Consider the following 25,146-nt stretch of genomic DNA (forward strand, 5'->3'; position numbering starts at 1 on the left):
TACTCCGTCGCCGTCCACAATATCCACACTATTTATCTGATCGATTCCGCTAAACATGCTGAAGGGTATCTGACACTGACAGACGATCAACCGTACACGTAGGGCTTACAACGGCGCACTGGAAGTAAAACGTATGATATTATGAAACCAACTTTACAGCGTCTATTGGAAGCGTTCGTACTGAAAATCAGATGAATCAATGACATCAGTCAGTGATTCATCTGATTTTCATAGTAATAATTATTTCGTTTCAAGTACTGTTGTTCCGCTTGAATGATCCTCAGAAGTTGAGAACTTACCATAAGGAGACCACCTTTTTGTACCAAAGTTATGCTCCAGGGATAAAGTCAATAAAAAGCCGAAATCACCTACAAAAAGCGAAAACACAACGAACCTCACGTACAACGAGCTGAAGGCTAAAGCGTTTTATTTATCTGGCTTCGTGCTTCATCTAAGAATCAAGTCTCAGGCTGACTAGATCGCAGAAGTGCAGACTGCAGACCAAGAAGCGCGCTGTTTGCTTGATTTTCTCCTTTGCCGAGTTGGCTCTGCTTCTGACGGACAAATTGGTCAAATTGCGCCAACCTTGTTTGACAGTTAATTTATTAAAAATTGCGTAAAGAATCGTGTTGCTTTTATTCTCGGTAGATCGAAGTGGAGCTGAAAGCCAGCAAGCAGTTGAAGGTAAAAGTTTGCGTCACTTATGCCTTCGATCTTTAGCACTTTTAGTACTCTCACAGTCAGGAACGCTACTGGCTGCCATAGCGTCCACATGTATCGTATCTGAAGTTTGAACTTCATTTGTCGTTTCCCAGGTATCGTGTACAATTTCAGCGGAACTGGCCAGATGAACAGCGTGGATATTGTGGGCTATGACGGTGTTGTGAGCGGAGAAGCGGCTCACGTACAGCGATAAAGTCATTCAAAGGATTTCAACGTATTGTGCCGTGGTGCAGTGGTACTGCCTACGCGGATCTAACGACGTAGCCGGGGTTCTATTCCCCCATCGGCGCCTTTTTCAGCAGTTTCTCGGTTTCCCTCGGATTGCGCCCTGCTGATTTGGTAGCAGATCGTGGTTGGATCACGGACCTATGGTATGAGACTAGTGCGTTAGCCTTCCTTGACGAGCCGGGAAAAAGAGAAAAAGAAAAGATGCGGTTATCGGGAAGCCGCTGCGGTTATCGGGAAACCGCTTGAAAACGGATAAAAGGATGCGGTAACTGCAGCCGCTTAGGAGGATCGCTTAGTCTTGCCACGAGGACGTGGCGAAAGCTGCAAAGGGGGCGTGAGGAGAGAAGCGGCTCACGTACAGCGACAAAATCTTTCAAATGATTTCAACGTATTGCGCCGTGGTGCAGTGGTACTGCCTACGCGGATCTAACGATGTAGCCGGGGTTCGATTCCCTCATCGGCGCCTTTTTCAGCAGTTTTTCGATTTCCCTCGGATTGCGCCCTGCTGATTGTGTGGTACGCTACGGACGAGTGATCGATGTGACTGACATCGGGTTCTATGTGGATTTGTTGTCTACCGAGGGACGCCGATTCTTCCCCTTCGGCAGCAACGCCTTCCGTCCGCCCACTGCCCCGAACCGTGAGTGGGGAGGTCTAGCCAACGAGTATGCTAAACCGGACCTGACCATCCTCGTGGAAGTGCTGATGCGCGAAACGCCTAGCGGCCCATGGAGATGGTATCCTGCTGAAATGGTTAATCTGGCTCGCGGTGCACAGTACGAATCGTACAACGTGGCTATTGTGCACTGGGGTGCGACGGTGGCGCGTACGGATATCGTCCTCGGCGAGCCAATCCGCCGCAGAGACCCGAGCCATTGGGGGACAGCCGCAGCAGGCAAACGCATTGAGAAGGAAACATTTGCTAAAGCTGGCATGCCATTACCTAAGGCTTACTGCTCGCTGTCGGCAAAAGAATTGCGCCGATTGATGCCGAGTTACCGGTTGGATTGTGCTGGATGGTGGATGTGGTCGTTTGCCTTCGTGGATATTGTGGACGATCATTTATGGTACATCGAGCGTCCTCGGACAGAACGCGCAGCCGGCGGAAATTTTTTGGATGAACTTTTGGTAAGAATGTGCCTTTGGGTTGTTTCAACAGGCTTTTCTAGTCCCTTCGCGCTGATTGTGTAGGATTTTTCACCAGCGGCGCTTCACAGCATATTGTTTGACCATTTTGCACGCACCTTTCGACTGCCAAAGCCAACGACCGTAGAATTGGAAAACCAGGAATCACATGATGTTTCGACTGTGTTGTCTGGGGAATTATGGTTGGAGGTCTTCTCTCAGTTAGGTACCTTGCCACGAACTTTACTGCGGACTGTGTGCCAGATGTTTGCCTGCTTACTGGACTCCCCCACTTTGAGTGCAGATATCTTTATCACGACCGCTGACTGCGACCAAATGGAAAATTATGACCGACGGGATTATTTTGTTGTGGCACCAATTTATCAGTGTCTGAGCTCGTCGACAAAGCGTATCATCGTGGCGGATCGAAAGACGCTGCTGAGTGATAGCGATATTTGGAAGGTGCTGGATATGATCCACTACGTGGCAGAGCGCAGACCACAACTGCGACGGCTAGCACTGTATTTTTTCGGATTCCGCTGCAGCTTCGAACTCGGTTTGACTTGCGATTCTAGGATGGAGCACGGCAACTGCGTGCTGCATGGGCCTAAACCACTGCAGCAAAATTTCAACGGGTACACCGACGCATCGGATGATATTCGTCTCTGTGATTTCGTCGCAGCATACCAGAAGCTTCCCTGCGATGCGATCCGCTTGATTAACTGCACCATGAACGTCAACATGTGGCCTAATACACTGCATCCGCTAGAGATCAACCACCTGTCCTTAACTCCACTGGAAAAACCGAATAACCTAGAGTGCACGGAGTGGGAAGCTTTGGAGACGAGTTTACTCGTGCCCACGTTGGATCAGCGGCAAATGGTATCGCAGTTGTTGACGAAGCTGGGAAATGCCGCGGAGGGCGATCCCCTCATGTCATTTGTCTGCAAGGTAATTTGTTTGTCTAATGCCATTTTGTGGCAGCATTCTACCGTGTGAACAAATAGTCTTCCGCAATTTTGTCCAACACATCACCCGTAAATGCAGCAACATAACAAAGTGATATTGCGGCGCAGTATGCGGCAAGGCAAGTAAGGTTCAAAGACGGCTTTGTCGCATAAAGAAAACAACTGAAGTGTACGTTGCCGCAAAAACAGGGATAGAATAACCTCTTCAAGTATTTTCTGTTGCTGTCGGTCCTCGGGGCAACTTTATTAAACGGCCTTCATTTGCAGGTGTTGTGTGTAACGCAGACAGCGGATCCGCGAAAACGTTACACTATCGTTGGAAAAAGTGGTGCATAAATGGCCTAAAGGATGTGCATGTATTGCTGTGCACGCCCTTGTCCCACTGGTGGAAATTGGCACAGGATGACGTGAGCAGGAGACTTCTACAATCTTACACTGCAAGCAGATTTTGCTCTCTGCATAGTTAACCTCTTGGGTTAAGGGTAGAATTGTCATTGCTTTTTCAAAACTGGTTTGAACTTTTCCGGGAGAGAATGTTTTACGCACGCCTGTACAAGTTCTTTTTTATAATTACTGGATTAAGTGGGTTGAGTGCAGGAAGTGTTTCTGTAACTTTTGATTGAGTGCTAGATGAGTTCATCTACCCTGCATCGATATACGTAGCGTAGCCCGTAGGATATTACTCCACTTTACCTTTACCGTTGTGAAAACATACATTTGCCTTTACCGTTTTCATTTGCCGTTATCTGTACATTACAACACCAGGTTAGCGCCAACACATTGCTGTTTTCAGTCTTTTCAATACTGTAAAATTATGCAAACATGTTAACAGGTGACTTCGACGTGTATTACGAAATTCAAGTCTAATTACACAGCGGGTGCACCGGCACAAGGCACCGGAATGTTTAGTAAACCCCGAAAAGTTATCGCTGTCGCTGACATTCTTCACCTCCAGTCAAACCTTTTAAAATAAGCTCAAGGCTCGGGGCAACCGTTTTCGTCTTTAATGGAATTTTATTTAATGGAAATGGATATTTAACAAAAAATGTAATTAATTTTCGAATAATAAAATTTTTTAAATTAGCAATTTTTTTAAATCGTCAGTTTAATTTTGTTGGTTTTTGTTGAAGTTGAATTACATATTTATTTAAGTTCAAATAATATATATTTAAAAAATAAATTTTTAACTTTCTGTACTTGGGAACTTTGGGGTAGATTTTTCGTGACAGTGTGACAGCTCCTCCCACCTGTATGACGTCAACCACCAAATAAAATGTATTTAAAAATTATTTATTTTAATTTTCTATACTTGTGAGCTTTGGGGTACATGAATAAAAATTTGCAAGCAATACAAATGTCTAGAGTAGGAATTGACTAATGACAATGTGTAGAAAAGGCGTTAAACTGTAGCTGCAAATACTTCATTCATGATTTTATTACTATACAGATTATTAGTTTACGGAAGAACGTGGCCGGCGACCTTCAGTTATGTGTTAATGAATTTTATTTTGAAAAAACAAAGATCACTTATACCATTTTTGCTAAAAGAATGCTAATATCGGTACTAATTATTTATTCAGCAAAGAGTCTTCGTACTGTAGTAACTAAAGTTGTAGAATCAGCAAAAAGCAGCAGCAAACAGTTGTAGAAAACAGCAGCAGTCAGCTACGTAAACAGGGAGGTGCATCGGCATCTCGTTTGAAACTCATTAACTAACACCATCCTACTCTGCGCCCGTTAATTCTGTTACGATTTCAGCCAGACGGAAAAGAAAGTGCACAGCAAGACGGGACAGTTTCTCCAGCTGCAAATTCTGCAAGCCACCGATGCACCACTTCTTCCCACGATAGTGCAGCGTCTCTCGTGGATCCACTGTCTGTGTCGCACACAATACCTACAGATCAAAATAGTAGTTAATATTGCTGGAGAAAGAATAGCAGCAAGACGTATTACTGCACCTTGCAAGCAACGGGAACATGAACGTCTTGGTCAGCCGCAGTAGCTACCGTTGTCAGCCATTGCGTCAGCATTTGCAGCTGTTCCAAAGTGGGCACTGGCAAACCCATCTCCAAAGTTTCCCACACCGCGCATTCCAGGTTGTTTGCTTTCTCCAGTCGAGCCATAGAGATCCGGCTGCAGAACTGCGGCGGCAACATATCTGGCCACCCGTTCACGTGGTTGATGTGGACAGTGCATTCTAGCAAGCGGATGGCATCACATGGAAGACTCTGACATGCCGCGATGAAATCATCGAGGCGAATAACATGCAGATCGCTGGTGTAAGCGTTGAACGTCTGCGGCGCTGGTTTGGGCCCGTGCTGCACACATTCGTCTTGATCCAACACTGAGTCGTAACTCCGACCGATTTGGAAACTGCAGCGAAAACCTTGAAAGTACAGTGCTGGCAGGCGCAGTGATGATTTTTGCTCCGCCACATAGTGGATCATGTCCAGCACTTTATAGATATCACAGTCGCTCAACAACGGCTTGCGATCAGCCACGATGATGCACTTGGTCGAAGAGCTTAGACATTTAAAAATTGGAGTCACCACATAATAATCCCGGCGGTCATAATTTTCCATTTTACTGAATTCAGTGGTCGTGACAACAATGTTGGCCGTTAGGGTAATGGAGTCCAGTAAGCAGGAAAACGCTTCACACACAGACCGCAGTATGTTCTGCGTCAGCGTATCCAACTTCGAGATGACCTCCAACCACACCTCCACGGATAACGCGGTCAAGGCACGATGTGATTCCTCATTTTCAGACTCCACGGTCGCTGATTGTGGCACGCGAATAACCCGCGCAAAGCATTCCATCAGTTTATTTTGGAACCTCGTTGAAGTTCCCCTGCAAAATTAACAAAAAGGACAATCAGATGAGCACACTGAAACGATCAAAGGGGGCATTTCATACCGCCGAGCGGTCGTTGAGTGCACCGTACTCCCTGGGACGCTCGATAAACCACAACCGACCATCAACAATGTCCACGAAGGCAACTGACCACATCGACAATCCAATATGATCCAACCAGCTACCCGTCATCATTCTACGTAATTCTTCGGCCGACATGGTGCAATACGCTTTCGGTAACGGCATGCTGCTTTTAACAAATGTCGCCTTTTCAACCCGTTTGGCTGGTGTGACTGTTTGCTCGGCTGCGGGTGCGTCCACGGTTGTCCACCAGCTGCTTGGCACTCGCTGACGGATTCTTTCGGCAAGGACAACATCCGTGCGCACCGTCATCGTGCCCCAACGCACGATCCCCACGTTATATGATTCGTACTCTTTACCGCACGCCAAATTATCCATTTCTGAGGGATACCACTGCCATGGACTGGAGGGAGTCTCACGCATCAGTACTTCCACGGGGATTGTCAGTCCCGATGTGGCGTACAAGCCGGCGAGACCTCCAAGTCCACCCATGGTTGTTGTGCCCGTGGAATGCAAGAAGACGCTGCTGCCATACTGGAAGAATCGGCGGCGCTCGGTTGATAAGAAGTCGACGTAGAACCCGTTGTCCGCAACATCGACCACGCGTCCGTAGCGTGCCACCCCGTCGCCGTCCACAATATCCACACTGTTTGCCTGATCAATTCCACTGAACATGCTGAAGGGTACCTGGGAGACGATTCACAGAACATGTAGGGTTTACAGTGGAGCTGTGTAAGTAAAATTTAGGAAACCAAGTTGGCAACGTCTAGATGAAGCGTTCGTACAGAAAATCAGACACAAAACTGACATAGCAGTAATGATTAACCATAATTATTAGGCTATGGCTATTTTTGCCGCAGTATAACAATAAGGGTCTGAATAGCCCTCAGGCTATTTTGCCGCACACTGCGCCAGAATAGCCAGTTGGCTATTTTGCCGCACTACGGTGGGCGAAATAGCTTGTTGGCTATTTTACCGCACACTGCGTTAAAACAGCTCGTGAGCTATTTTGCCGCACTATGGACGGGAACAGCATAATTATAATGCTGCGTGCACGGCGAAACACGGGCGTTGGCTGCGTGCACGGGTGAATGCACGGGCGTTGGCTATTTGCACGGGGTTCGGGCACGGGTGTTGGGTGCGTGTACGGCATTTTAATTTTGTGTTTTTTTACGTTAACGTATTGGCTGATTTGTGTTAGAAATTATATTACCAATATAATATACACTCATGATGTGTCATGTACTTGTGAACTATGACCATTGTCTAACTAGCTGATCTATGAGTGTACGGTGCACCCAGGTCACCAATCCCCTTGTTTAGGTGCAGTAACTTACTAATATCGAGAATGTACCGTGTGCTATATAAGCAACCAGCTTGTATAACGTTGGATGAACAGAACATAACAGAACTGACACCAGTGTGTGCGACGCTTCCGGTTTCTGTTCCCGTGACTATAATAATCTCATAATATAAATTCTGAATAAAATATATATTTTGACGTGATAACATCTTGTGGTTCCCCACGTTTTATTCAGTCACAGCAGGTTTTTCTACCGGTTTTCTGACATATGTTTGATTCAGGTGGTAATGGTGTCAGCTGCATGCTTTCATAAGCAGCTGCCAGGTAAGTTTGCAACGGTTCCAGCTCAAAAATGGCCGTTCCAGGATCCATCCCGAAAACGACCGCGGTAGTCACAGCTATCGCATTTCACTTCGCGCTGCTTTTGGCATCTCTCACTTCGATTTTATGCCCTTCATCAAGTTTATAATCTTCTTCCAATTTTGCAATATAATAATTCTGAAGCAAAAGAAATCGCCCGTGCTCGCAGGCAACGCCCGTGTTTACCCGTCCACGCAGCATTGAAAAGTATGTCGGGTTATACCACAAATTACGTTGGCATCGAGATCTTGTCGCCTTCGCCTTAATTGCACCTACGATCAAAAGTCGATTCCTTTAGACTGGAAAGTAATGTTGGTGTTACTTGAATTTTAGGCAAAAGTAAAAAATGTTTTTTATATATCCTAGATTTTTTGCACCGAGCGCGAAGCGCGAGGTGCTGCAATTAACTGATCGTCAAGAGCATGAATTTGTCTGACGCCACGAAGAGCGTCACCGCTCACTTTTCCAATTCCAGAAATCCGGTACCACTACTCAGTGGTATTGGCGCTCGCGCTCGTGCAATAATGTGGTTCACAACCACCGCTATTATTTTTTAAAAATAATTTTGTCCGCCATAGCGAACTAACACCAGACAGATATCAGTCATTCATTATGACATTTGCATAGTGCGCGTCTGTAACCGTCGAAAACGACCGGTCGTCTCAGACGACCGCCGGTCGTTTTGGACGGTTACACACGTCTATAGCCAGCGGACACTTTAGTCAGACCGCACAACAAAACGGACGGAACACCCTCCGGACAAGCATTGATAGGCCGCTGAAGAAAGGCGAGCACCACACACGCACGCTCGGCAACCCGGCGTCCCGGTGGACACTGCAGATCAAACTGAGCCGGTGAACGCACGATCCGGAGAACGGGTAGCGGAAACCGCAGTGGGTGGATCGTAGCCAGGCACGACAGCCAGATCACCCGGCCCGGATGGAACGGACCAGCTTACACCAGCGGTCACTCGGCAGAGTTCGACGGAGAGCTCAGTCGACCGCTTGACGGGCAAGTCAACCATTCCGTCGCCGGTCGACACTGTTCCAGCCGGAATTGTTCCAGTGTCTCTAGTAGACGGCAGCCCGGAATCGACACCGAAGGCGGACAGAACTCGACCCGACCGGTATTTCAGACGCCGGAAGGACAGCAGTTCCAGAAACTTAGCTAGCCGCCGGAATAGATCACCGATGGCACGATAAACGGACAATCGGCCCATCAAGTTAGCAGCCACCAAGAACAGGATCGACTGGAAGAAGGCAACCTTGGCGGGAAAGGAGGCGATTATTACCACCCGGACAGGAGAATGCGGGCATGACAGAAGGCACCGGCCGACTCCAAAAACGAGTGGACACTTTCTCGACCGAGAGCGTCTACCTTAGGCAGGAGTGCAGCAAAAGAACCGAAGTGATAGAGATGCTACAGCGACAGCTTCTGCTGGCAAAAAAAGAAGGAACGTGTACGAGGAAAAGCTCAAAAAATCTCTGGTCGAGTCAACCGAGTTCATCGCATGAACCATCAAAGTTCTGAAGGAGCAGAGGGATGTATCTTTGAAGTAAGTCAACCTAGAACAGGAACTGGGAACAACGATACACCGGACGGAACAGCTTGAGAAACGAGTAGCCGGCTTGGAGACGAATCTGACGACAGCCCGGCGTCGCGGAGTGCTACTCCCCGGCCCCTTGGTTCGGTGGGATTGAACGACACGGCGTCCTGGACTATCGATGCGGCGAGACGGACAAACCTACCGAAGCCGGACGGACATTCGAGACAGACCGGAACAGATAAGAGGCCTCAAGATCGAACGCCGCAACCGCACGAACCCATCCTGAGCGATAAATCTAACCGGTGGAAGGAACAGGCTGAAACGAGGAACCTGATCGACGTGGTGGACGATTCCGGCACATCCGACAAGATGAACTTTCGATTTCAGCCCGGCACGGCGCCTCAGGGATTTGCCGGTAATTTGCTGCCAAACCAGTCGGTCGCGTCAGTGCCGCGACTCTTCTTCCGTCAATTGCTCCGGCGCCGTATTTATAGCGTATCGTCGAGGCCGGACCAATTTATGTCGGCGGCAAGGATCATCCTCGTTGTCGGCCATCGAAGTCGTGGACGCCCTTGTCCGGCTATCACTTTCCGACGGGTTTCGTTAACGTTGGTCCTGGGTCCGATGTCATGTATGCGCCAGCGTAGGCTGCCGCATCGTCCGTTTGGTCGGCAGGGTTCGTTCTCTTGGTGTCGTGTAACCGCGGCAGGCCATTGTTCTCCGACAGCTGGCAAATGTGCCAGGCGAGGCTGCGCTCCGACTATGACGGGCTGCTGTCTTTGCTGCACTAAAAACGTGGGCAATACGGTCGGCTGATACATCTGGCCGACCGGCTGTCCAAATTTAATGCTCCAGTATTGCATCATGCTGGGCAGCTGTCCCAGCGAGAATCGCCGGGACGCGAAGCGCCCTGGTCGTCGGGATGACCAGGCCGATGCCGACCGAGACTAACGACAAGACCGGAAAGAGGAACCGAGAGGACGGGCCGATGTTTATCTGGAGTCGACATAACGTTAGCAAATCGAATAACCTCGGGCGATTGCTGATATCGGCTAGCCGGATGACGGACCTCCCGTCATGTTTGACGGCGATATGCAAAAACAGGACGGATGGTATACCAGCTATGCCGCATACACAAAGACACGAATTAATCGGTAGCGCAGTAATCGCTGAGTTATGGTCGTACGTGAGCGGGCTCCAACCGGCTATGTGGCGGAGTCGCGGACTACTACTAGGAACCGAAGTCAGAAGAACAGAAGGACGGTTGGCCGTTCGATGTCTGGATGGCCATGTTTACGGCTCGATTTGCCGACCAGAAAAGTGAGGTTCGTACTGGCCTGTGCAGGCGACATAAGGATTCGCGTACTTGCATTCATCGGACTTGCATTCACCGTAACCTGGATGCCTTTCGGCCAAGCGTTTGCATCCGTGCAACAGTACGTACAGCCCCAACCGAGCCCGACAGGTGCAGGCAGTTATGGTAGAGACACTGGAAGACACGGCCGGAACTTCGGCGGAAGGCCGGCTGTGGAGAGAATTTCAGCCAGCCGCTATGTAGGGGCCGCGGCAGTTTTGGCAGAGGTTAGCTCGGCCAGAACTTCAGAAACCTAGTGGGGACGAATCGGCCTGGCCCGGCACGACGCTGGGGAACGGAGATGACGAATGGATACAACAAGCAGGGAACGGAACATGCACCAACGGACGGAAACCTGAGCGATCACCTGTTAGTGCTGTATGCCGGGGAACCGACGACAGACAGATCAACAGGTTGAATGGATCACCGCTAGCCCGGCTGTGCCTAGCCCGGCTGTGCCTAGCCCGGCTGTGCCTAGCCCGGCTGTGCCTAGCCCGGCTGTGCCTAGCCCGGCTGTGCCTAGCCCGGCTGTGCCTAGCCCGGCTGTGCCTAGCCCGGCTGTGCCTAGCCCGGCTGTGCCTAGCCCGGCTGTGCCTAGCCCGGCTGTGCCTAGCCCGGCTGTGCCGTTCCCGGCTGTTTTAATCGACAGTGGTTTTAATCGAAGTAAACAGTGGCCCGGCTACCAAACGTTCAGAAAGTAAAATTGTTCGCGGCTCAGCTGGTAACGAGAACAATGACCCTCTGGTAGATTCTCTAACTTTGAAATCTGCACCGCACCGAGACTATTGTGTGCGCGGTTTGCCACGTGGCTACACAGCTGAGTCCCTGAAATCGTTTTTGGAAAGTAAAAACGTTAAAGTGCGGTTTGTTGACGTGCGAAACAGGGCGAACGATGACCTTAGGCGCACTACGTTTGCCCGGGTTGGTACGTTCTTGGAATGTGAGAATGCGATTATGAATGCACAAATCTGGCCGAGTAACATTTCTGTTAAACTTTGGAAATATTTTCCAAAGCCAGCGGGCGGCCAGAATAACGGTAATAACGGTAATTTAAACTCAGATCACTGAAATCTAAAACGAACATCAGATGTAATCGTAAACGCCTGTTATCTCAAGCAGCCATTAAATTGTGTAATATCAACGGAATTTCAACTAAATCAGAAGAAGTAAAAATGTTTTGCACAGGTCAAGATATTGTAGGTCTGACTGAGACCAAAGATAAGCCTGGGTTGCCCGATAAGCTATTTAGAGACGGCAGAATGTTTAATGTTTTTCGTCGAGCACGTATCGGTAGGTCAGGTGGTGGTGTTGCTCTAATTGTCAAAAAATGTTTGGCTGGACAAAGACGGTCGGACCTTGAGAGAGATGACATTGAATTTGTTGCGGTTGAGATTAGCAGTATTAACGTAATTGCTGGTGTATTTTATGGCTCCCCTGATAAGATTGCGGAAATACTACCACGTTTTCTTGAACATTTGAGCGAAAAGTTTGTCGAAAACGATATGCAGCGGCTTCTACTGATGGGAGATTTTAATTGTCCCAAAATTAACTGGCAAGCATTAACGTCAAATACTGTGCATGGACAGCATTTGTTAAAATCGTTAAAAGAATTTAATCTGAAACAAATTGTAACTTTTCCGACTCGTATCAACAGTGTTTTAGATTTGGTTATCGTTCCAACTAAATGGTACATCGATTATGTCGGTGCTTGCAGCCCACCAGCAAGCACTAACGATCACGATGGAATATCGTTCAGTGTTCTTTTACCGAAAAATAAATCACAAGAATCTTACAAGTTTGTATGGAAAATTTCGCCAGAAAATGTTTTGCCCTTCCGTAATGCACTTTTTGAAATTGACTGGACTGTAATTTTATCAAATAGAAACTGTACTGAAGTGGCAGTTAAAATTGAGGACGAAATTGTTGACAAAGCTTTTATGTTTTTCGAAAGAATAAAGCTTACTCCAAAGCGATTTGATATTACGTATCCTCTTCCTTTAAAGCGTGCGATCCGAATGCGCGATACCGCGCACAAGCGTTACGTAGATGCAAGTACCGGTGAACGTAAGACGAAGTTAAGAAGCAACTGGAAAAAACACGCTCGAAAATGTGATGTACTGATAAGAAATTTCATGAACCGAAAGTTTCAGGATATTGCAACAGCTTCGCGAACAAACCCAAAAAAGTTTTGGTCGTTTGTAAGAAAAAGTGTGGATAGGGATAGTATGCCAATACTACGGTATGGAAGCCATGTTGCGACTACCAACGGAGAGAAAGCAGATGTTTTAAATTCACACTACGTCAACACCCTTGTTCCGTGCTCTTCCCACTGCTCAGGAAACATAATAACTTGCAGAAACCGTTTAACAGAAAACATTTTTGTAACTGACAATGATGTATGGAATGTTTTAAAAGCGGTAGACGTGTCGAAAAGCAGTGGCCCGTTCATTCTCACGAATCAGTTAATAAAAGCATGTGGTTCCGCCTTAATAACGCCGTTAAGAATTTTATTTAATAATTGTCTTTTCGAACGAAAATTTCCTGAAACTTGGAAGCTATCCTTCGTCACTCCTATCTCAAAACAGTCGAGTGACCTTACGATACCAAAAAACTGGCGGCCTGTCAGTTGTCTTCACCCCCTTTCAAAGGTTTTAGAGACAATCATCAATGATAAACTGGCGTCGCACTTGACCGCTAACAGGTTGATCAGAAATTATCAATTCGGCTACCGAAAAAAGCACTCTTCTGAATTGTTATGCCAGATCCTAGTTCAGAAAGTTATGAACTTCATTGATAATGGAATCGATGTTGATTGTGTTTTTCTGGACTGCAGTAATGCTTTCGACAGAGTCGACCATGCAACTGTAATCACAAAGCTACGTAATCTGGATGTGCATGAAAATTTAATAGACTTGTTAAGTGACTACTTGCAAGGCAGATCCCAGGCTGTGATCATAAACGGTATGATTTCCTCTGTTAAGAATGTCACAAGCGGCGTACCTCAAGGGTCGAAAATAGGCCCGCAGATGTTCTTATGCATTACGAATGACATAGATGATCTGCCTGGTGACAGCAAAATACTTGTTTTTGCCGATGATATGTGTGTTTTGCAGAAAATAGAGTCAGTACAAGACGAACAGAATCTGCAGTCTTCCCTAGATACAGTCTCGAAATATGCTGCCGATCATCAGTTAAAATTTAATCCTAAAAAATCGACGCATATCCGTTTCACGAAAAAGCGCGCTAAGTTGCAAGGTAGTGTGTACTTTATCAACAACGAGAGTATACCGAATGCGGAAAATGGAAAATATCTAGGAATCTACCTTGACCGCCACCTAAACTGGAAATACCACAGCGAAAATTTGGCAAGTAGGATAAGGAAACGAATCCGGTACCTGAACGCTCTGTTTTCATATCAGAATAGTGCAGCTAGGAAAAAGTTGTACGATTCGCTCGTTAAGCCGATCGCTGATTACGGTAGCACAATCGCATTCTGTCAGCAGAAGTTGTTAATTGACCTCGTTGAAAAATGTCAGTATCGCTTCCTAAAGACTATTCGTTTAGGACCTTGCAGTTTCAATACCCCGAAGTGTTACGACTGGCTAAGTATAACTCGCTGTTGCTTAACCGCATTAAAAAGTCACTTCTTCTCGTGTACAAAATCGTTTTTAGCCTTGTCCCTTACGGCGAAAAGTTTTTTAAGCTTCGTGAAAAGTTTGCTGCCGTTTCTCAATGTGTTGCAGAAAGAACGCGCCTTGCCACCGCCCTGGACGAACATCCGTATGCAGTGGAACCCTCAAGGACAAGTTCAAACGGACGGACCTTGCTAAGTGAAAGGAGCTTCGCATTCCTTATGTCGCAGCTTTGGAACGAGCTGAAACTTCCTCAAGAGTCGTATTCAAGCATCGCCTGTTTCGGCGCCAGTTTGGATCGCATCAAATGGACGGAATTACGCTGGACTAAACGTTTCCTTAATGCTGAGCACTATCCTTTGTTGTAAATTTCTGATGAACTGTTGACTGTTTTGTTATGTGCCGTGCTTTCGTTTATATGAAAGCACATTCTCTTCTGGTAGTCTACAACCTCGTGCAGGATTGTCCTGATTGTTGTAGACGTTAAGCTGATTAAACAAACAAACAAACAAACACCATTGTATCCCGCATATCCGGATAGCCTAATTTTGGTTGATGTTTTCTGACTACATGTGCTGTTTTGGGTGTCTATTGTTTGTGGTTCCTTGAGCCAGTGCATGAAGCGGGTCGCTTGCTGGTCTGCGGCTATCCGTGAACTGACTACACTGTTCTCTCTGCTTAGGTCAAGAGTTTCCTGTCTGACTGATAGAACAGCGCAGTAGTGTTGCTCATACATATGCTCATCCAGGAAAGAGCATCCCTCTTCCGTCAGAAAACTACAAAGCCTGTAATAACGCTCTCTAACGGACTCAGGTTCGGAGGAAATGAGATCTAGAGTGTAGTGCGCCGGACTGCTGGCCTGTTCTGTTGTTGTGCTCACTCCAGTGGCTGTATACTGTCTGTGCCTGTGTCTGCGGCTGTCTGACTGACCACGGAAAGAGAGTTCAAGGAAATCTCTCGGTATGCCTGCTTTGAGTCATCTCTTGTTGCTTGTAACAGATGCTGCTGTACACATGACAATGGAATGTTGTTTGCCGATATGTGTGCTATAATTTTTTCACAAAATGCCGTTTTTTCTTCGCTTTGTTAATGTGTAGACTGGAACATTCGCTAAGCCAGCGCAGCTCAGACTTTGACGAACAGTTCAGAAGAGACCGGACTAGAATCTTTTCTGAAGATTCCATGGATCTGCTGGATTGGAACGCTTAATGTTTTCTCATGAGGGAAGATCTGTCTGTGCTCTTGAAGTTAAATGATACATAGGATGCAAGAATCCCAATGGCACACAACAATTTTGCTACAGTATGTACTGTACTCGTATATATGTACTGCAGACAAAGGTCAGGGTGTGGCAAAATTATCGGCAATGCCAAAACAATATGATCTATAACATTTTTTAAGAGCCAAACAGTAATTAATGTATTCGCGATTTTAATTTAGTAAATAATTTCGCTAATGTACTTCCAAAATTTGCCGTTAATATTTGTGCACAAAAGTCGCTTCAGTTATGCAAACGACAGCGGCAAAAATGATTTGCAATTCAGATCTCTAATGTGGCCAAAATTTTTCACTAAAATCGAAAATTCGCAACAGTGTTATCGATGATCACAAAAAGGAGAAGCTCACTCTGAACGACAACTGGCAAATGAGGGTGGCGGCCGGCTCCCTGGTATCCTGTCGGGTTTGTTCGGAAAAAAGGAGCGCCATGTACCATCAGTCGGTTTGACTGCTGTTCCAGGGTTGGTTAATCCACCTTACCACGATCTGTCGGCTGTTAGTGTGGGAAAGGCTGGCACGGTCGGCAGCGATGCTGACCGGAAGCTGACTACCGTTTACAGGGTCACAATGATGGGAGATGCACGATCATCCCTTGGCGGTTAAGCAACACAATAGAAGGTCATCGCAAGTGTTTATTAGCAATTACAACGTTGCAAAATTCAGCGAGCAAAGCAAGCTGAGGAGCAAGAACGCATAAGCGTGGAACAAGAAGCGCGGAAGGCGCGTAGCAAGAAGTGCGTAAGCACAGGGCAGGAAGCGCGGAAGGCGCGGAGCAAGATTGGGAGCAAGCTGCAGCAAGACTAATTTCAAGATGTTTCTGACCGTAAGATGTGGTCGGTAAAAGTAGAAAAATAGGGATTCTGATCTTCATAACACAACAACCAATAGACAGTAGAGAAGCGTAATTAACACTACTACTGGCGGTACATCTAATTTCTATCGCTACAGGATGTAGCCAGCAGGTTCTTATGAACCTGCTGGCTACAGGTGAACCTACGGGTTTTGCTCGGATGAAACCATTAAATACAGCGCTACACAACCATCTGGCTCGGTGCAGATTGCTCCAATGGGCATTTTCGTGCTGCTTGTTTGCTCCAGTTTATTGATTCCTCAAGAAAGCTCTTTACAATCGTTAGCCTCTATGTTGTGCTGCCGATAACAGTAGAAGTACTGAATGCCGGACTAAAACCGTCGGCGCATGGTTGCTTGAAAATAAGTTTTAATTCGACTAACGGCTAGTATGTAGAACAAGAACATAATAAAACCTAACAAGATTCCCTCGGAAATTGGAATATAACCCAAGAAACTTAAGAATTACATAAGAAGGCCAACGAAAAGTGCATCTTTTGGAAGGCGAAGGCGAATGCGCACCGCTCAAAAGGCAAAGGCGAAGGCGAAGCCACTCATACATAGCCTAGATTAAAAGTGACACATTTTGAGTTGGACTGTCTCGTTGCGCTGTAACGCTCTGTAAGATTCTGTTTGCAGTAAGTAACGCTGTTTCACAGAACTTCCGGCATTTTTCCGTACAGAGCTCACTGAAAGTGCGCGGCGAGACAGGCTGCAATAATGGTGTGGCAAAATAGCCAACTGACTATTTTGTCGACCATAGTGCGGCAAAATAGCTGAGCATCTATTTTAACGCAGTGTGCGGTAAAATAGCCAACAAGCTATTTCACCCACCATAGTGCGGCAAATAGCGAACCGGCTATTTAGCCGCAAACACTGCGGCAAAATAGCCACTTCGTAATTTATTAGGTACCTGTTGTCCCGCTTGAATGATCCGCAGAGGTTGAGAGCCGCTAAGGAGAAGGCCTTTTTGTACGCAAATTATGCTCAAAGTCGGAGTCACAGGTAAGATTTACTGTATTAACTCGTAAGTAAACAGCCGACATCAAGCGAAAACGAAGTCTAAACAACGGACATTTATGAATCACATGCAACGAGCTGAAGGCTAAAGCGTCTTACTTGGTTGGCTTCGGGCTTCATCTATAGACTCAGACTCATCATGGCGTTGCAGGGACGCAGACCAAGCAACTGAAGCAAGGTGCGCAGTGCGCACTGTCTGTACGATTTTTAGCTCTATTTTTTAACGGTAAAATTACTTACTTAAATCGGCCATTTTATCCAGTGCCAACAGCTTGCAACTGACAGTTAATTAATTTCTTAAAAACTGCGTAAGTAATCGTATCACTTTTATTCTCGGTAGAATAAAGTTGCGTTGCTGAAAGCCATCAAACAGTTGAAGGTAAAAATTGTGCCACTACTGCCTACTGCTCACTACTGCCTTTGATTTTCAGTACTTGAAGTGCTCAAAGGATGGTTACTGCCTCAGTCTGCCTGCTATAGTATCCGTATGAATAGAGTACTCTCAAGTATCGTACGTATCTGAATCTTAGATCGTTTGCCAGGTATCGTGCACAATGTTTAGCGGAATTGACCAGACGAACAGCGTGGATATTGTGGGCAAAGACGGCATGGTATGCTACGGACGTGTGGTCGAGGTTACGGACAATGGGTTCTTCGTCGACTTCCTATCTTCCGAGCGCCGCCGATTCTTCCCGTTTGGCAGCAACGTCTTCCTTCCATCCTGGACCGTAGGTCCTTTGTGTGCAATAATAGCCGACGAGTACGCCAGACCGGACCTAGCTATTCCCGTGGAAGTGCTGATGCGTGAAACACCCTCCGGTCCGTGGAAGTGGTTTTCGGCTGAGATGGTTAATCTGGCGCGCGGGGTACCTCACGAATCATACAATGTGGCTGTTGTGCGCTGGGGCACGACGACGTTGCTCACCGATATGGTCCTCGGCGACCGGATTCGCCAGAGAGCACGGAGTCCGACAGACGCCTTGGTCCAACGCATCCAAAAAGGTACATTTGTTAACGGTAGTACTCCGTTGCCGAAGACATACTGTTCCATGTCGGTTGAGGAAGTGCGCAAGCAAATGCCTGATTGGTTCGATTATGTTGAATTATGGAGATGGTCGGTTGCCCTCGTGAACATTGCGGATGATCGTTTGTTTTTTATTGAGCGTCCTCCGGAGAAACGTCCACTCAGCGGAGCTGGTATTGATGGACTGCCGGTATGAATTGCGCCGCAAGGTTGATTCGTTGTGCTTGACTTGTTTCTTGATATTTAGGAGAATCTGCCAACTCTTCACGACAGTTTAATGAAATGCTTCGCACGTGTTATCTGCCAGCCACATTCAGCGAACGCCGAGCTGGAAAGTCAGGAATCACAGGGTGCTTTGACAGCGTTATCCGAAGAGGTGTGGCTGGAGGTATTTTCCCAGTTGGATACGTTGACGCAGAATTCACTGCGGGGGGTCTGCGTGACGTTTTCCTACTTACCTGACTCACCTACCTTGACTGTAGAAATCTTTATCACAACCGCCGAATGTCAGAAGATGGAAAAACTGGACCGACGCGAGTATTTTGTGGTGGCACCCATTTATAAATGTCTGAACTCTTCGACAAAGCGCATCGTCGTGGCTGACCGAAAGGCGCTGCTGAGTGAAAGTGATCTGTGGAAAATGTTAGACATGATCCACTACGTGACGGAGCAGAAATCTTCACTGCGACGACTGACACTATATTTACAAGGTCTTCGCTGCAGCTTCCAACTCGGTTTGACCTACGATCCGGAGATGGAGCATGACAGCTGCATGCAGCATATGCCCAAACCAGTGCGACAGTTTAACGGCTACACCGATGAACTCGATGTCCTTCGTCTCGTTGATTTCATCCCAGCATGTCAAAAGCTTCCGTGCGATGCGATCCGCTTGCTTCACTGCACTATGCACGTCAACCATACCAACGGGTGGCCGGATGCCAACGGGAGGCACTCGCGAATTACCAGCAGTCTGACTATGACTCGATCAGCGCAGCTGAATAACCTCGGATGCGCGATGTGGGAGGCGTTGGAGATGGGTATGCCTGAGCCCACGCTGGAGCAGCGAGAAAAGCTGGCGCAGTGGCTGGCAGGTTTGGGCGCTGCGGCTGGGGGCCATCTCATTATTTCGGTTGCATGCAAGGTAATAATATTTCGCCCAGTTGTGCCGCAGTATCTACTGTGCGTCGAAATAGCTTTCTGCTATTTGTTCCACACTGGGTCACAACAGTCTCGCATTTAGCGGGGCTGACGGTCAACATTTTGGGTTTTCTTAATATAACTGTACTTCGCAAATGCGCCGGCGTGTATTGTGAAACAACGATGGTAAAGGGTAACAAATTGCGGAAAGCTGGTTACCCACTAAGCAGCATAAAAAGCACCGCTGTGTAGCACAAGGGTTTCTTTGAACATACAAAATTTAGAAAGCCTTAACTTCCGATTTTAGAAACTATTGACAGCTACTTAAGTAGACAGTGTTTAGGTTTTATGCTGCAAAACAGCCAAGGGCTTTTCCGCGAACCTTAATGCGGCGGAATAATATATTATGCACGCGTAAATAGTGTTTTGCCGCAACAAAATCGCGGCATAATAAACACTTCGAATGTTCTCCGTCGCTATCGTCTCTTGAGCGATATCATAAATGATGGCCTTCATTTACAGACGTTGTGTGCGATGCAGACAGCGGATCCGCGAAAGACGCTGCACTATCGTGGGAAACGGTGGTGCACTACGGCCTGCAGAATTTACAGCTAGAGAAGTTGTCCCGCGTTGCAGTACATGCCCTGATCCGGCTGGCGGAAATCGTTTCCGGATGACGGGGAATCGGAGCAGAAGACTTTTGCACAAAGTGCCGATGGGATTCTGTATTCCGTTGACCTACATTGTTCAGCTTTGGTAACATCGCGCCGAGTATTCTTGGCTGAACTGCCTGAATAGGCAGTACGCTTTATTTTAGCCAGCATCAGTAGGATTGATTATGCTTTTTCGAAACGTGTTGTACGTAGCCGTTTCCGTTACAGTTGATTGACGGTTGTCTGCATTCCACGTACTTTTGTAGAGTTATCTCACTACATATGATTATTATAATGCTACTACTGTGTTTTGTCTGCTTTCCGCAAACGAGTAACTTAATTAATAAATCTGCGGGTGACAATGCTGTGGTTTCGGGTTTTTGACACCGATATCGGCAGAAGTTTTTTCGATCTGACCGAACTGCAGGATGATGTTCCCGCATACGGGACCGCTCTCGCATCCAAGTTACATTTTACATTTTCACACTTGTGACCTGTGCATGTTCTTATAAACTTTTACCTGAGATCTTCAGATTTTAAAGTCTTTGATAAATACGAAGAAATTACTAGTACTATCATAAGAGATAAAACAACAACGGAAGTTAAAGGCATTCAAGCAATGGAAGAAACGGAACAACGTTTGGTGCAACAGATGTGGACAAGGTTGATGCAAGCTGTAGCAAGCTGAGTACAAGACTGAATTGTTTGGTTGTAAAGAAGGACTGTCAGCCGGTAAAATGGACGGAATTTCACAGCCAGATGGAGTGATCAATATAAATGGGTGGTGTTATCGGTTGTCTAAATACTACCGCTGTAATATCGCGATCACCACCATGAATAATGCATTGTAAAGCACTGGTGACCATATCTGAAGAATTCATCCCGATTCCAAATTAAAAGTCGATGATACAGTGCACGGTGCACCACATAAAAATGGAGCAGATGAAGAAAAGTAAGTACAAGATTCAATTAATGAAAGAGCTACATGAAGCGAATTAAAATCCAAAACATATCGTCCGCGAAGGAAAACATAACGCTGACCCAACTTTACCCCCACAAGATAGTGTCCAAAGTGCTCCCCTACAAACACTTTGAGCATGTGTAGTAGGGCTTCACGAAAGGTACGTTCCCGTCAACAATCGTATCCCAAAAGTATGTTTTCGCAGTTGCCTGAGCAGATGTAGAGTAATCCGCGACAATTTCTCCAACTGCAAACCTTCCAACCCATCCACACGGACACCACTCCTTCTCGCGGTAATGCGACGACGGACGCGGATCGCCCGACTGTGCCAGACACAGTATCTGCAAATTATAACCGAACTGAATGGTCATACAGTGCGAGGAAAACGTGTCGGCCGTTGTCTACCTTGCAGATGGCTTCTTCCATCGTTTCCTCTTTAATGGAAGCAGCGATTTTCAAACACTGCTGTTCACTAGGCATACGTAGCGCCCCCTCCAACGTTTCCCACAACGCGCAGTCGAAGCCATCATTCAGCTCTAATCGCGCGGTGCCGATGTTGAACTGGAACTTAGCGCCAAGATGAGTACCCTCCTCCGCGTAGAACAGCTTGATAGCCAGTGTAACTCGACAATTCGACATCTGGATGGCATCGCACGGCAGACTGCGGCACATGGCAATGAAATCCTCCAGCCAATCGTAGCCGCGTTCCGTGTCCAGCATTGACTGATCAGGATCATACGGATGCAGGCCGCATTCGTCCATGTCAGCGTAAACGATAGCACGGTCTTTGTTAATCAGCCAGTTAAGCCGGATGCCGTATAGGTGGACGGTCCGCAGTCGGATGCCGGTGTGGCGCTCAGCCACATACTGGATCATGTCGCCCACTTCCATCGCGTAGTCTTCGCTCCACGAACAATATCCTCCGTAAACATTTATCACCACGAGCTGCGTGCCGGGACTTAAGCATTTGTACACCGTCGCCAAGCAGAGAAAATCGGCCAGTTTACAACTGGGGTTACTGTTGCGGATGACAAGAGTGGCATGCAGCGCTGGTGCATCAAGGAGTCGGTTCCAGGTGGGGCACACCGTGGGCAGCTTTGTTTGCGTCAGTGTATCCTCGCAAGAAAAGACCTCCTGCCATATTTCGTTCGGTAGTGCATTCCATGCCACGACGTCCTCGTTTACCGCAATCTGCTTCTCTCGAAGAGACTTGATCGTTGTGAGCAACTCCCCGTGGAAGGCCTCGATTTTCTCCTGAAAACCATTCAGAACATTAGGGCTATAACTACGTCTCTACAAAAATAAAAACTTTGCCGTGGAGAAGTCAACAATATTAATTTTTCTTTTTACCAACAAGTTACTGCCGCTGACCAGAGCAGATTTGTCTTCCTGACCGAGCTTGCACATGTAATGCAACTGGCCATCCACTATGTCCACCACAACAACGGGCAGAGACTGGAAACAGGAGTAGATCTCCAAACGGCAGCCGTTCAGCCGTTGAATGAGCACTTGGGCATCTTCACCCGACAGCGACCGGAATTCTTCACCCAGGTCCACACTGCGCCGGATAAAGGCTCCTGGGGGAATCTCTTTGCATGTGATGGCGTCATTCTTCCTATTACGTAGTAGGCGCATGTGTTGCATGGGAACGATGTCGAAACACGGCAATCCGTCGTCCGGCCGCTGCCAGTTGACAACAGCCGCTCCGTACAGCGTCTTACTGCGTCCCACACACTGCATTTCTCCCGGCAGCCAAATCCACGGACCCGCTGGGGTCTCCGGCACCAGCACCTCCACCGAGATCGTTGACCGTTGTTGGTCTACCACTTGGGCATATAGTTCGTCCAGGTCCGTTGAGCACGTTGGACAATATGGAAAGAAGACGGTGCCGAAAGGCGCAAATTCACGTCGGCGAGTGGGACACAGCAGATCGACGATGAGACCATCTTGTGTCACGTCCACAATGTGTGCGACGCACATCCGCTGATCGCTGCCTCGAACGGATACGGCGGTGTCGAGATTCATTCCGCTGGGCATGACTGATGAAGTTTTGTGGTACTTTATCCAGAAACGTAGTTCGGCAGCCCGCAATGTCCACAACGGATTACACACAAGTTACACAACTCAGAAGCACCGAGATTTGTAGCCAAAACGAATTTTTATTCGGAAAAGGGAATTCGACTTGTTGGTGTATGTATGTATCATCAAATCTGTACCTGTCGCGGATCGACGCTTACTGAGCACTGAGCGGTATCAAACCGCGTCAGCCGTGGTGTTGCTGTCTTCTCTGTTAGCCACGAAAAGAGCTATAGTTAGAAAGCCGGCTTAATACTGTGTGTCCTATTGTTATTTCAAGCTATATAAAAATCTGAAACTTCCTTAAAACTTCCAAATCCTTTTGAATGTCCGGAATGAGGACTATCGGGGCGTGTCGATTCGGGTTGTCTGGCCCATACAGAATTCAACCAAAACCCTTGGTACACTCCCTTGTTTCGGTGAGCAATAACCGCTTGAAACGGAACGTGAACAAGTTCATAAGAACATCTAAATAATTCTTCTATGTAACAGTAAAAAATGGTGAGAGCCATAAAGCACTTGCCTGCGCTCCATTTCGACTTTCTCTGTATTCGTAAGTGTCATATTTCCTGTTGGCAGGATCTGCTAGACCGGTAAACTTTCTTGGGCGAGCCCAAATGGAGTTTCCGATGACAGTCTTACAGCATCGGCCAATCGCTACGATATGGTCTAAATCGCTATCATAAAGCTCCAACGGCAGTTCTTTGCCGTCCTCACGAGAGTTGACGGTTTTCGGCTTCATCTGTTCCATTACTGACGGCAGCGCTGGTGTTGCGGCCGGAAGGAAGGCCGGAGTTATGCGATGATGGGGGATTGAGGACGCAACGGTTATCGTCGCTTTCTCTGGTAGGATGCTTGGGTTTTAATCACAAACTTGGGAGAAAATGAATGCCAGGCGCGATAGAGCCTCTCCCACTGCAAATCTTCTTGACCGTAACGGCAGAATTTCTTCCTGCAAAAATGCCGCTTAATGTCACTTATGGATTTTGCTCTATAACCTTTATGGGTAGCATACGACTGCAATCAACATACACCGGTTAGCAGCTGTGGTCATAATTATCTTAAAAGTTATACAGTATCTGGTTGCTCTTTATGTTGACAGGAGCTCAGGACATTAGTTTTCCCTTTACAAACACTTTACGACAGCCTCCTTTTTAACGTTTCCAGGTATCGCATATTAATATAATCCCACAGCAACGATTGTGAGACGGCTACACCTTATTAACTCCTGTCTCCCTCGAAATTCGTTACCCACACGGATAGACTTGTCAAAATTCCTAATAATAATTAGTAGGAATTCTGAAAAGTCTATCCGTGTGGGTTACGAATTTCGAGGGCTTGGGCAAATTTCGTGGGCTTGAGCATTTAGAATTATTCTTAATGCCCAAGCTAATGAACCAATGCAGATCAAGTTTGGAAGATAAACCACAAGAAACTTTAACCGAGCACATTATAATGATTGTACTAGTACGCACGTATCTATTTGTACGAGTTCGAATAGATACGAGACACGAGTGACAAGTAAAACAAACCAGCAAATCAAAAAGAAAATCTATAGCAATCACAGAGTCGCAACTCACTCACAACTCGCAACATACTCACAATACGAAATTTCGGAAAATCAAGAACTTTGCCAGGCAAAATCACCAGCTATTACAATTTATAATTCAAGACCTGGAAATAAAGAAAACCTGATTTTTTAAGCTATTAAACCAGGTACACCCTGGTTGATCTTCATAACATAAGCACTATTAAAATCATGCAAGTAGCCACAGACTGGGCAGGGAATCGTCAAACGTCGGCGCATATTAAAAGCTTTCCGGCAACTGGACGAGAAAGTGCAGCGCAATACGCGACAACTTCTCCAATTGCAAATCGTGGAAGTACTCCACGCACCACTTCTTTCCACGGTAATGCAACAACGGACGCGGATCCGCTGTGTGTGCCGCACACAGGATCTGCAAACAAACTTCAT

The 25,146-nt window shown here is 46.9% G+C and overlaps 3 protein-coding genes across 3 annotated transcripts; 2 read left to right on the forward strand and 1 right to left on the reverse strand.

Moving 5' to 3' along the window:
- The first annotated feature begins 601 nt into the window (after positions 1-601).
- Positions 602-20,309, forward strand: LOC129595777 (uncharacterized). Its single transcript, XM_055492887.1, has 4 exons — positions 602-684; positions 17,863-18,534; positions 18,592-19,485; positions 20,004-20,309. The coding sequence occupies exons 2-4, from the start codon at positions 17,875-17,877 to the stop codon at positions 20,094-20,096; spliced, it is 1,647 nt and encodes a 548-aa protein (XP_055348862.1). The 5' UTR covers positions 602-684; positions 17,863-17,874; the 3' UTR covers positions 20,097-20,309.
- On the forward strand, positions 1,451-2,798 carry LOC129595762 (uncharacterized). Its single transcript, XM_055492866.1, has 3 exons — positions 1,451-2,079; positions 2,143-2,711; positions 2,759-2,798. Exons 1-3 carry the CDS (start codon positions 1,657-1,659, stop codon positions 2,796-2,798), a joined length of 1,032 nt encoding a protein of 343 aa, XP_055348841.1. The 5' UTR covers positions 1,451-1,656.
- A 767-nt stretch (positions 20,310-21,076) lies between the features above and the next one.
- LOC129595763 (uncharacterized) lies at positions 21,077-23,267 on the reverse strand. The gene is made up of 3 exons (XM_055492867.1): positions 22,446-23,267; positions 21,501-22,349; positions 21,077-21,436 (listed from the first exon to the last, which is right to left on the reverse strand). The coding sequence occupies exons 1-3, from the start codon at positions 23,130-23,132 to the stop codon at positions 21,215-21,217; spliced, it is 1,758 nt and encodes a 585-aa protein (XP_055348842.1). The 5' UTR covers positions 23,133-23,267; the 3' UTR covers positions 21,077-21,214.
- Positions 23,268-25,146: the final 1,879 nt, after the last annotated feature.

Source organism: Paramacrobiotus metropolitanus, unplaced genomic scaffold (genome assembly GCF_019649055.1).
Source record: "Paramacrobiotus metropolitanus isolate TYO unplaced genomic scaffold, Prichtersi_v1.0 Parri_scaffold0000082, whole genome shotgun sequence".
Taxonomy (NCBI): domain Eukaryota; kingdom Metazoa; phylum Tardigrada; class Eutardigrada; order Parachela; family Macrobiotidae; genus Paramacrobiotus; species Paramacrobiotus metropolitanus.